Source organism: Vulpes vulpes, chromosome 11 (genome assembly GCF_048418805.1).
Source record: "Vulpes vulpes isolate BD-2025 chromosome 11, VulVul3, whole genome shotgun sequence".
In the NCBI taxonomy this organism is placed as follows: Eukaryota; Metazoa; Chordata; class Mammalia; order Carnivora; family Canidae; genus Vulpes; species Vulpes vulpes.
In genome coordinates this window covers 100,995,740-101,008,678 of record NC_132790.1, presented here as the reverse complement: position 1 = coordinate 101,008,678, position 12,939 = coordinate 100,995,740, and the positions used below count along the sequence as shown (strand labels likewise).

The 12,939-nt window shown below is 36.8% G+C and overlaps 1 protein-coding gene and 1 pseudogene across 4 annotated transcripts in view; both read right to left on the bottom strand.

The window, feature by feature from the left end:
• LEKR1 (leucine, glutamate and lysine rich 1) overlaps positions 1 to 12,939 on the bottom strand; it is a 168,076-nt gene that overhangs the window by 143,448 nt on the left and 11,689 nt on the right. For 2 of the 4 annotated variants that reach the window (XM_072727233.1, XM_072727231.1), the window contains exon 3: positions 7,606 to 7,820. The exons of the other annotated variants lie outside the window; for them this stretch is intronic. In XM_072727233.1, the coding sequence (XP_072583334.1) occupies positions 7,606 to 7,820 (215 nt within the window). The remainder of the gene's footprint in view (positions 1 to 7,605; positions 7,821 to 12,939) is intronic. 4 annotated transcript variants of the gene reach the window in all.
• Positions 9,798 to 10,351, bottom strand: LOC112925409 (protein mago nashi homolog pseudogene; annotated as a pseudogene).

The following is a 12,939-nucleotide window of genomic DNA, read 5'->3' as shown; positions in this document are numbered from 1 at the left end:
TGATCCTGGGGTCCCAGGGTCAAGTCCCACACGGGGCTCCCTGCAGGGAGCCTGCTTCTCCCTCCACCTGTGTCTCTGCCTCTCTCTCTGTGTCTCTCATGAATAAATAAATAAATCTTTAAAAAAATAAAAAGAAGAATAAAATAGGATGAATCACTCTACTTTTAATATAAAGGCCTATCAAATTTCTATAGTAATCAAACTGTGTGGGACCGGCGGAAAAACAGACACATAGATAAGTGGAACAGAAGAGAGAACCCCAAAATAAACCAACACGAATGTGCCCAGCTGATTTTTGACAAATGTATGAAAACAATTCAATGACGGTAAGGTGGCCTTTTAAAAAAGTGGTGCTGGAGCAACTGAACATTCAAAGGCAAGAAATGAACTTCAAATGAAGTCCCACACCTTATAACATAAAAACTTTTAGGAAAAAAAAAAAAAAGAGAAAACACACAGAAGAAAATCTTCAGGCTCTACGGCCAGGCAGAGTCCTTAGACTTGACAAAAGCATGATCTATAGAAAGAAAAACTGATAAATTAAATCTCATCAAAAGTAAAAAAGTTTTCCTCTGCAAAAGACCTTATGAAGGGGATAAAAAGACTAGGAGATATTTACAAACCACATATCCTAGTACTAGGATTGAAAGTACATAAAGAACTAGTATTTTTTTTTCTGACACCAAGAGAATAAGTACTTATTGAGACATAGTTATTCTGTCAAACAGGATTCATTGCAAAGGCCAAGCCATGCACAAGAATCCTAAGATTAGGAGCCTGTCCCCATGAAGTGGTGTAGGCATTTGACTGAATGCCAGAGAAACTGGCATAGAACTTGGAGGGTTTGTGTGGTATGTAGTTTAGATTGTTGCTTTTTTTTTTTTTCACTTTGTAATTTAAATTCAATTTGCCAACCCAGTGCTCATCCCATCAAGCGCCCTACTTAGTGCATACAGAACTAGTATTGAGAGTACGCAAACAATTCTCCAAACTCAACGCTAAAAAAACTCAAGATTTCAACTAGAAAATGGGCAGAAGATATACATAGACATTTCACCCAAGAGAATATACAGGTAACAAGTGAGCGCAATATTAAGGACTGAATATGTCCCTCCAAAATTCATATGTCGAGGGCAGCCCAGGTGGCTCAGCGGTTTAGCGCCTGCCTTCGGCCCAGGGCATGATCCTGGAGACTCGGGATCGAGTCCCACATCAGGCTCCCTGCATGGAGCCTGCTTCTCCCTCTGCCTGTGTCTCTGCCTCTGTCTCTTTCTGTGTGTCTCTCATGAATAAATAAATAAAATCTTAAAAAAAAAATCATATGTTGAAGCCCTAACTCTCAATGTGACTATATCTGGAGACAGGGCCTTCAGGGAGGTAATTAAAGTTAAATGACATCATGATTGTGGGTCCCTAATCCTATAGCACTGGTATCCTTATATGAAAATGAGGAGTCCCCAGAGATCTCTCTCTTCAAATGTACAGAGAAGCGGTCATGTGGGGACACAGGGTGCAGGCAGCTATCTAAAAGCCAGGAAAAGAGGCCTTGTCAGTAATCAAGCACCTTGATCTTGGCCTTCTAGCGTCCAAAACTGTGAGAAAATAAATTTCTGTTGTCTAAGCCACGCAGTCTGTTCGATTTTGTTATGACAGCCCTGGGAAACTAATACACACATGAAAAAGTGTTTAACATCACAAGCCATTAAGGAAATGCAAATTTAAAACCATGATGAGGTCCCACTATTCACCTATCAGAATAACTAAAATAAGAAATAGTTAAAAAAAAAAAGAAAGAAAAAAAGAAATAGTTGACATCAAATGCCAGTGACGATGTGGAAAAACTGGATGACTCATATGTTTCTGGTGAAAATATAAAGCAGTACAACCACATTGGAACACCATTTGGAAGCTTCTTATAAAACCAAACGTATAAAATAAAATAAAATAAAATAAAATAAAATAAAATAAAATAAAATAAAATAAAATAAAAAACATGCAGTAACCTATCATCCAGCAACTGCACTCTGAACATTTATCTCAGAGAAACAAAACTCAGGTTTACACAAATATCTATATATAAATATTCATAGCAGCTTCCACTGTAATAGGAAAAAGCTGAAAACAACCAACGTGCCCTTCTGTGAGTGATTAATGTAAATGATTAAACAAAATGTGGTACATCAATGCAATGTAATACTACTCAGCAATAAAAAGGAATGAACTATTAATACACACAACTTGAATGCATCTCCAAAGAATGAAAAGCCTATCCCAAAAGACTCATATTCTATGATCCCATCTATATGACATTCCTGAAAGGACAAAATTATAGAAATGGTGGTTGCCAGGGGTCATGAACAGAGGACGGGGAGGGTAAATGTGGCTATAAAGAGCAACATGAGGAATCTGTGGTAATGAAACTGTCCTGCATCTTGACTATATCAATGTCAAAATCCTCATTGTGATATTACACTACAGTTTTACAAGCTGTTACCATCGGGGGAAACCAGGTATATAATTCACAGGATCTCTATTATTTCTTATACTGCTTGTGAACCTACCATGATCTCAAAAATTAAAGTTTAATGTAATCAATTCATTCAATTCTAAACACAAACGTTTCTGACCAATAATCTGCCATTATGGTTCTTGGATTCTCTGGAACATCCAGCTGTAATCAGGATGCTACCCTGTGATGACTAAAGGTAAATGAGCACCATAAGCTTAAACTATAGTTTCAAGAAGTTTAAATCCATAGAATACCCTAGTAGTTATAATAATGATATATTTAGTATCTACAAACACAGAATTTCTTTGTGGCTACTCAAATGAAGTCCTTTCCAGAGGAACTCTGAACCAGACCTCCCAGAGGAACCCCGAAAGATATTTCTGCCACGATGTCAAGTTGGCAGCTCAATACTAGACTACGACAGACGCCAGAGGAATTGATAAAGAAGTAATAGCCTTAACCTATTAAAACCAGAAAGTCAAGGTTAGAAAATGTTATTTGAAATCCATACTTTTTAAAAAGTTTCAGGCACTCATATCTTTAGGAAAAAAAAAAAAAAGATTTTATTTATTTATTCATGAGACAGAGAGAGAGAGGCAGAGACCCAGGCAGAGGAAGAAGCAGGCTTCCTGCAGGGAGCCCGATGCGGGACTCGATCCCAGGACCCTGGGGTCATGCCCTGGGCAGAAGGCAGATGCTCTACCGCTGAGCCACCCGGGCGTCCCTGGGCACTCATATCTGGTTATTTCCTTTGTCTCCCACATTCTGTTCTTCCTCTTGATATATCTATACTTTGATTCAGGTTCCATGAGGCTTAATGAGCCCAGGTATAAACATTTACAGCACATGAAAAAAATAAAAAATTTAAAGTATTAAGTCATTTTTTTTTTAAATGCCAACATACGACTGCTAGTTTCCAGTCAGGAATAGAAGGAGCTTAGAAGTAAATATGCTACCCTAACAATAGGTAAAAAGATGAACAAAGTGAAAAATGAACAACTCTTGCTAGATGTGTCAGAGAAGTGAAGTCATAGGACAAACCACTGCCCTCAAAATTGGAGACAGAGGTGGATACAGAGGATCACAACTTCTCAGAGCGGAAACCCGTAAGAGAAACCTCCGTGGGAACCAACGAGAGGAAACCAAAACCTGAATTATAGCTGGCAAATGACTGGAAGCTCACTGTGGACAAGTCAGAGAATAAAAACTCCAGGGGAAATCCCACTTTTTTTTTTTTTTTTTTTTTTGAGTTTTACTTCCAGGAGCCCTGTCAGGTCCTCCCAGCGAAGATTAGAGAAAAATCCACTTGTGTTTCTGACAAAGAGAGGGGAAAGTAAACATGATGAAATACACCAAAGCTTTGCTTAACAAGGCCTGCTCTCCGGAGAAATTATCTTATCAGAGTTTAACTTGCTGGGGTTTTATCAGAGCCAACTAATCTTGCAAAGGGAACTACTCAGCTCCACCCTAGCCATGGGGAGGGATAAGTGGTTGGCAATTGAGAAACATCTGTGAAGTTCACAGTCCAGAGGTATGGGCTTACTGCAAGACTGAGACCCAACCGCAGGACTACTGAACGAGCCCCTCATCCCCCTCCCACCATACTACCACCGTATTACTAAAGACCCATTTACAGCAATTCCTCTCACCTAGTGCATTACATCCACTTTTGAAAAAATTGCAAGGCATATTAAAAGACAAAAAAAAAAAAAAAAACAGTTTGAAGAGATTGAACAAGCGTCAGAACCAGAGGCAGATAGGCAGGAATGTAAGAATTATCAGACCAGAAATTTTTTAAAACTACGATTAATATGAAAAGAGCTTTAATGGAAAAAGCAGACAACATGCAAGATCACATGGATAAGTAGAGAGATGAAACTTCTAAAAGAATAAAAAAGAAATGTTAGAGATCAAAAACACTGTAATAAAATGAAGAATGCCTTTGATGGGCTTATTAGTAGACTCGACATCATTTAGGAAAGAATCTCTGAGCTTGATGATATGACAATAGAACTGAAAAGCTTCTTAAACTGAAAAGCAAAGGGAAAAAATATGAAAAAAAAATTAGAGAAGATCTAAGAACTTTGGGACAACTATAACAAAAATAATAGAAAAAATATTTGAAATGATGACTGAGAATTTCTTCCAAATTAATGTCAGACACCAAACCACAGATCCAGAAACCTCCAAAAAAACCAAACAGGATAAATGCCACCCCCTCTAAAAAAAAAAAAAAAAAAAAAAAAAAAAAAAAAAAAAAAAAAAAAAAAAAACACACGCCACACTTAGGTATATTATCTCTAAACTACAGGAAATCATGACTAAAGAAAAAAAAAATCTTGATAGAAGCCAGATGATAAAAAACATCTTACCTATAGATGAACAAAGATAAAACTTATATCTAACTTCTCCTCAAAAATAATGCAAGCAAAAAAAAAAAAAAAAGTGGAATGAAATATTTAAAATTTGAGAAATAAATAAATAAATAAAGTTTGAGAGAAGGGCAGCCCGGGTGGTTCAGTAGTTTAGCGCCTGCCTTCAGCCCAGGCTGTGATCCTGGAGACCCAGGATCGAATCCCACGTCAGGCTCCCTGCATGGAACCTGCTTCTCCCTCTGCCTGTGCCTCTGCCTCTCTCTCTCTGTGTCTCTCATGAATAAATAAATAAAATCTTTTTTAAAAAAAATAAAGTTTGAGAGAGGAAAAAAAAAAAAACTAAAATTCTGTTCCCTATAAAATTAACCTTCAAGGTGAAGGAGAAATAAGTTTTCAGACAAAAATTGAGGGAATTTGTTGCCAGTCGACCTGCTTTGCAAGAAAAGGTTAAAAGACATTCTTCAGAAAGAAGTAAAAGAATACAGAACAGAAATTCAGGTCAATATAAAGAAAGGAAGAGCATCCAGAAAGGAATAAGTGAAGGTCAAGTAAAAACCTTTCCTTATTTTTAGTTTCATAAGCAATAGTTCATTCAAACTAATACTTGAGCAATAATGTATTTGTGTAAGCTTTTAAAAACATATATGAGTATATATGTATGCTTACTTAAAAGTGAAATGAATGACAGCAATGGTATAAGAAATAGGAGGAAGGAAGGAATTGGGAATATTTTGTTATTATGAGGTACTTAAACTACCCATGAAGTAGCACAGTGTTATTTGAAGTAGATCTTGATCAGCTACAAATAAATATTGCAAATTCTAGGGCAAAAACTAAAAAAAAAAATTTTTTTAAGAAGTATAACATATTCTAAGAAAGAGAAAATGGAATTATATAAAATGCTCAAATCCACAAAAGGCAAAATAGTTAGAAGACAAAAATAAGAACAAAGAACAAGAGTAACAAAAATGGTAGATCTTGATCCAGCTACATCAATCATTACTTTGAATGTCAATAGTTGAAATCCATCCATTAAAAAACAGAGATTGTCAGTGTATCAAGAAACAAAACCCAAATATATGTTGTTTGCAAGAAGACCATTTTAAATATAAAGATACAATATATTAAAAATAAAGCAGTGGAGAAAGTTGTATCATGCAAGCTCTAATCAAAAGAAAGTGAGGGGGTTCCTGGGTGGCTCAGTTAGTTAAGCATCTGCCTTTGGCTTGGGTCATGATCCCAGGGTCCTGGGATTAAGCCTCATATCTGGCTCCCCACTCAGTGAGGAGTCTGCTTCTTCTCCCTCTGCCTCTGCAGCTCCCCCTGCTTGTGCTCTCTGTCTCTGTCAAATAAATAAATAAAACATAAAAAAAAAAAAAGAAAAGAAAGAAAGAAAATCTGTATTAGTTTCAGACAGAAAAGACTTCAGAGCAAAGACAGTTACCAGAATTAAAGAGGATATGACATAATGATAGAGGGGTCAATGCCTCAAGAAAACATAATAATCCTTAACAATAAAGCCTAACAACATAACATCAAAATATGAGGCAAAAGCTTATAGAATTACAAGGAGAAATAGATAAGCCCATAATTACAGTTGAACACTTTATCAAAATGGATAGATCCAGCAAGTAGAAAACCAGTAAGGACATAGTTGAACTCAACAACATCATCAATCAACTGATATAATTGACATTTATGGACTACGTCATCCAAAAGCTGCAGAATATACATTTTTCTCAAGCTCACATGGAACATTCACCAAGACAGACCACACTTTCTGGGCCACAAAACACATCTTACCAAATTTAAAAGGATTAAAATCATACAATTTCTGTGCTCAGACCACAAAGAAATTAAGCTAGGCAGATGCTCAAACACTGAGCCACCCAGGCATCCCAACAACATTTTCTTAGTAAAGGTCTAAGAAATATCAAGCTCAGTGGAGATTTAATGTAATTATAAAAATTTATAATAAAATGTAATATAAGCTCTTAATCCTAGGAGATTTAACAAAGTTCCTACTTTTACAAAGACATAACATTCATTAAATTTATTTTTTTTCATTAAATTTATTAATTCAAGATTTCCTAACATCAACTGTTGATATTTTAAATGAAGAAATACTCACTTATAAGAAAAAGCCACAAAATAACCAGCAAAAACCCTTCCACAGAAGTGTATAAATTGACTGAAGTGTCTTTAGGCAGACTAAATTCCTGAATAGATTCAACTGCATCAGGAACCCATTCTTTAATTTTATTCCAATTTCAGTGATTTAGAATCATGTACCAATTTTAATTCTTTGGCATCCTTTTCAAAACATGAAAATCTTATTCTATAAATCTAAATATTTGAGGCCATTTAAAAACAAATGTTAAGTATCAAAAACTACCAAAATTCATCTGATTCTTGGTAGACAAATCTTCCTAATGATAAAGTTAGGATATACATCTGGGGAAAAATAAAACTTGACCCATCACAATGTATAATTACTGAATTAACTGGTTTCTAATTATTCAAATAGTAAATATATGCCTCAAAGAAATGCTCAACCTGTAATAATTATATTGAACAACAATAATAAAATAAAGCCAAATGTATTAAAATACAACCTATAACTAATATAGAGAAATTCCAGAAAAATGCTCAAAGTCTAGTTATTTCCTGTATTTTTCTTTCAAACTAAATAAATGATAGAAGAGAATAACAGACTCCAACCTTTCTCTTTTGGATTCATTTTCAATTTTGTACTGTTCAAAATCTTGGCTAAGAGACCGTAGTTTTTCTTGAAGTCTCTTTTCACGGTCTACACTTCCTTGATAAAATTTCATCTCTTTTTCCATCGCTTTCACTTTTTCTTCCATAGCTTTAAACTCATGAAGAATTAGATAGCTGACTCCACAGTACTTACAAACTTTTTCTTCAGGAGACATCTAGAAAACAGATGGACATACATAAATTGAAACGATATTTTTTAAATTCTGAAAAGTAAAGTTCCACTGAAGATGCTATTGCAACCATGCTGGTCAAATAAAGTAAATGGATACTGGCCTATGCCATGGAGTAGTGATTATGATTTGCCTATACCTGGATAAAACTTCCAAAACTGGCATGACATTGATTCTGACACAAAATCTTGGAATTAGAGGGACACCTGGGTGGCTCAGTGGTTGGTCTGCTTCCGGCCCAGAGCGTGACCCCAGGGTCCTGGGATCGAGTCCCACGTCGGGCTCCCTGCACGGAGCCTGCTTCTCCCTCTGCCTGTGTCTCTGCCTCTCTGTGTGTCTCTCACAAATAAATAAATAAAATCTTTAAAAAAAAAAAAAATCTTGGAATTAGAAAAGGGTTTTCCAGAGTGATTATTTCTCCATAGTATCTCTAAGAGAGATTTACTCTTGAAATATTTTCCATAAAATAAAACTAAAAATGATGGAAACATCTTTAAAATTTTTAAGATGAGTTTTCCATGAAGTGAAGAGAAATCACTGGCTTTTCACTGCCAGCTGCTCTGTGATCCTGGAGATGCCTCTTGGCTTTTTCAGATCTTATTTTTCTGCATTTATAAAATTCTGGCATTGGACCAAATGAACTCTTAAGTTCCTGCTGAGTTTTAAATTTTATGACTTTTACAGAATTTGACAGAATTTATGCCAGAATTCTGTCATAAAACCACAAATAGCAAAAACATTTTGAACCTAACCTCTTCTCTCTCAGTTCTTTTCCCTTCAGGTAGGGATGGTTATGCCCATCTTCTAGGTAGGGAAATGGAGCCCACTGAAGTTGACTCACCAGGTGGTATATGGAGACCCTGGGGCTGAACCCAGGTGTATCTAAGTGCAGCACCTATGCCTGCAGCCGTTCGTGTCACACTTATCTGCCATGTGAAGTCAGCTACATCCTCTTACTTCCTTCAATTAAAATGTTCATGTATCTCTGACCAACATAAGGCCACTGAAAAATGGAATTTTAGCAAAGTCATGAGAGAAGTAATTCTTTTTTCTGTCTCCAGTTTATAGATATTCTTCAAGCAGACTCTACTTGTCCTGCCATTCACAAAGGATAGGAGGCGGCTTCATTAAATGTTTGCTCCGGGGCACTAAAAGGAAAGCAATACTTGAACTATTTCAGGGTGCTTCCTCTTCACGCAACCTCCCTTAAGACTGTGGAAACTGCTCCCATGACTAAGGGCGACACCACCTCACCTGCCTGTCAATTCCATTACACAAGAGTCGGGTGAAACAAAAGAACAAACTTTTACATAGTGACATTTTGCTCATCTGAGTTCAATAATAAAACTTTCAAATTATAAAACATACTACTGTGGGATACAGATGAATGACCGTATCGATCATCTCAATGCCAGTGATACCAAATTTACAGATTTGTAGAACAGCAAATATGAATGAAATCATAAAGATAACTTGGTTCATAGAACCTATTTCGGTCTAGATAAGTCATTATCCCGACTCTTTTTCAACATCCCAAGTGAAGGGAAACTACTTTGTAAAGCAGCCTCTCTATCTCCTGATGGTTTTGTCTATCAGGAAGTTCCTTTTCATACTGACCCCAAATCTGCCTCCCTAGAACATCCACTGGTCCTAGAGCTCCTAGTAACCATGTGGAGCAACCCCCGACCTCTTTCTAATATTTAAAAACAGCCGTCAGGAACATTCCATAGCTTCTCTTCCCCAAGTCAACCTTCCAGTTCCCTCAGCTCCTTCCCATATGACATGGTTTTGAATTTCTTCCTAATTCTAAATAATTTCCTCTGAACTTGTTCCAGTGTTCTATGCATGCCTCAAAGCATGATGCCCAGAATTTAATACTCCAAATTTGTTTAGGGCCAAACCTCCCTCATTCTAATATCTCACAAGTTATATCAGTGATAGTATCTTCTTTTTTTTTTTTTTTGCATTTTGTTATGTATTTATTAAAGACTAATTTATAGCTTATAAAAAAATATTACCCTGATATACACAAAAATTTCCTGATAATGGTAATTAAAAACAGGTACTTCCAACCCCCCTTGTGTCCACACCAATGATCAATCTAGATTGGCTTAATCTTGAAGTGTAATCCAATAAGACTGAAGACCAAGCACTTCAGGTCCTGGACAAGATAATAAAATACTCGTAAGCCTTCTGGATCCTTGGATTGATTGACATCAATAAGAGAACCAATTTTTGATGTTGTAAAAGAAATGTGTTCATCTCCAATGACAATTCAAGCTCCTGCTGGCCCACTCGATCCGGGGGAAGCCACAAGGCATCATCCTCTTTGGTAATTTCACTGTCATCAATTATTCTCTTCAGTTCCTCCATTATACTCTTATGTACATAAGCCTCTTTCCTGATCATGACGTCATTTTTTAATTCCTGTTGTTGGCATATCTCAATTTCCCGTCAGGTCGGAACTTAAACTCCAGGAACTCATGGCCGAACTTGCCCTTGTGACCCACGTAGTAACGCAGTTAAAAGTCACTCTTCGTGGTTCATAAGGAGGCAACAGAGACGAAACTACCAGCAAACCTCGCTGCCACGCTCTGCCAGTGGTAGTATCTTCTAATGCAACCTTAGATTGCAATTGTCTTTGTATTTTTAGCAATTATATGTTGATATTATATACCATATCAGGTTTTTGTGTTAAATAAAGCCCCTATTTTAAAAAAATACTGCAGTACAAAACCATCTTTCATTATATTAAATATACCAATCTATTCCTTCCCACAACTTTTTTTTTTTAAGATTTTATTTATTTATTCATGAGAGACACACAGAGAGAGAGAGAGAGAGAGGCAGAGATACAGGCAGAGGGAGAAGCAGGCTCCATGCAGGGACCCCGACATGGGACTCGATGCTGGGTCTCCAGGATCACACCCTGGGCCGAAGGCGGCACTAAACCACTGAGCCACCCGGGCTGTCCAACTTCCCACAACTTTCTTTTTTTTTATTTTTTTTTATTTTTTATTTATTTATGATAGTCAGAGAGAGAGAGAGAGGCAGAGACATAGGCAGAGGGAGAAGCAGGCTCCATACACAGGGAGCCCGACGTTCCCACAACTTTCTTAGAGAATCTACCTTCCACCTTCCACAGTCCTGGCTGCTCTGTTTGGTAATATGACTAAAATCCCCTCCATCCATCCACCCTAGCCATGGCTGATTGGGAGGATTAGACATTAGACCCAGAAGAAACAAGCCATAAGCTAGGATGAGCCTACCAGATTTACGAGTGTTGGAGACCCAGGTATCTGGGACACCTTTAGGGCAGTCTCAAAGGAGAAGGATCATATGCAAGGTACAGAGTTAGCCACATTGAAAGAGGATGAGGGAGACAGATGAGTGCACACACAGAGACAGGATGAGACAAAGATAATCTGGATCCAGAGTATGAGAGCGAAAAAATAACCAATGACCTCCGAATACCTCACTTTAGCTCTCCTTGAGACCTAGCTGCCCTACTTGCCCTTTGGGATCCATGCCCAATCTTCCTGCACTATTATCTTTCCCCTTTTATACTACTATTTCCTGCAACCAATAACCTTCATTCTATTGTGTATTTGGCTTTTCACATCAGAGTTCAGAAAAATAAATATAATTATAAATGTAAGTAAATAAATAAGATATATATACATGCATATCTTAGACACACATACATCCTAAAGACAGGTATGTCTTAGACTCAGCCTTTATTTTTTGACTTTGGTATCCAAGAAATTTTACGTTTTGTGTTTTTTCAAAACTGATCCTTGTAAATTGTTTTATCCAACCAATTCATTGATTAAAAATGTTGAATATGACAAAATTGGGGAAAGAACTCCACAGCATGTCATAAATACTTGGTTGATACCAATCTATTATTCAGCACACTTGAAGAGCTGAAGGTACAACTTTTCTTTTTTAAACTACCCAACTATCTTTATAACCAGCCTATACGTACTCATATTGTCTTCAGGAATATTATGACAAACTTTGTCAAATGTCTTCATAAAGTCCATATATTCTACAGCTACTACGGTTCAGGATCTAGTAATAGTACACAAAATGGAATGGCACGACCTACATGCCAGTTCTCTTAATGAACATAAAACTGGCTCAAAGGTTATTGTTTTCTCTGGTATATCCTCACAAATTAAAAATAAAAAATTTAAGATCTTATTTATTTATTTGAGAGAGAAAGGGGGGGGGGCAGAGGGAAAAAGAGAAGCAGACTCCCTGCTAAGCAGAGATCCCAACATGGGGCTTGATCCCAGGACCCCAAGACCATGACCTGAGCTGAACACATACACTTAACTGAGCCACTCAGATGCCCCCACAAATCACCTTTTAATAAATATATTCTAGTATTTTGTCTGGGTTTGAAATTGAGTTCACTGGTTGTCATTTATGGTCATTTTACACATGGGACGCATTTGTACATTATCCTCCCACTCTCTACGTGTTCTCAAAGATCACCAAGAGTAGCTCCACAATCCCATTCAAAGATACTATCAGTTCCTGGGAATATAATTTATCCAGGGCAAGAGACCTGAACTAATTCAGAGCAGATGGGTATTTTCTTATAATTCCTTTGCTCGTTGTGAGTTTGGGTTCCTACGCATCAATTTGAAAATTATATTGCTTATTTGAAGGCACTTTCATTCTTAACCTTATGCCTATTAATCATGGTTCTTGGCCAGATTTTGGCAAAACACCTTATCTTCATCCGAAAGAAAACTCTTGCTATCTTGCTAGGTGGAGCTTATTTGCAGCCTGATGTACAAAACAGGACGAGTATACATGTCACAGTTACAAAAGCTATTAGAAGTTGTTCTACAACAGCCACCAAGGCAGGGGTGGACAAAGCTGAAATACGTGAATAATACATTTTATAGACCGAGCCTTCTAGAAGTTCAGCAAAGAGAGTCCAAACACGATACTATGATCTAGGAAACAAGACAATCAAATTATAAAATAATAAATCCATAAGAAGAGGCTCCAGACCTGGCCTAGTACAATCTGAATCGCTGATTGATCTATATTTTTTTTTAAAGATTTTATTTATTTATTCATGAGA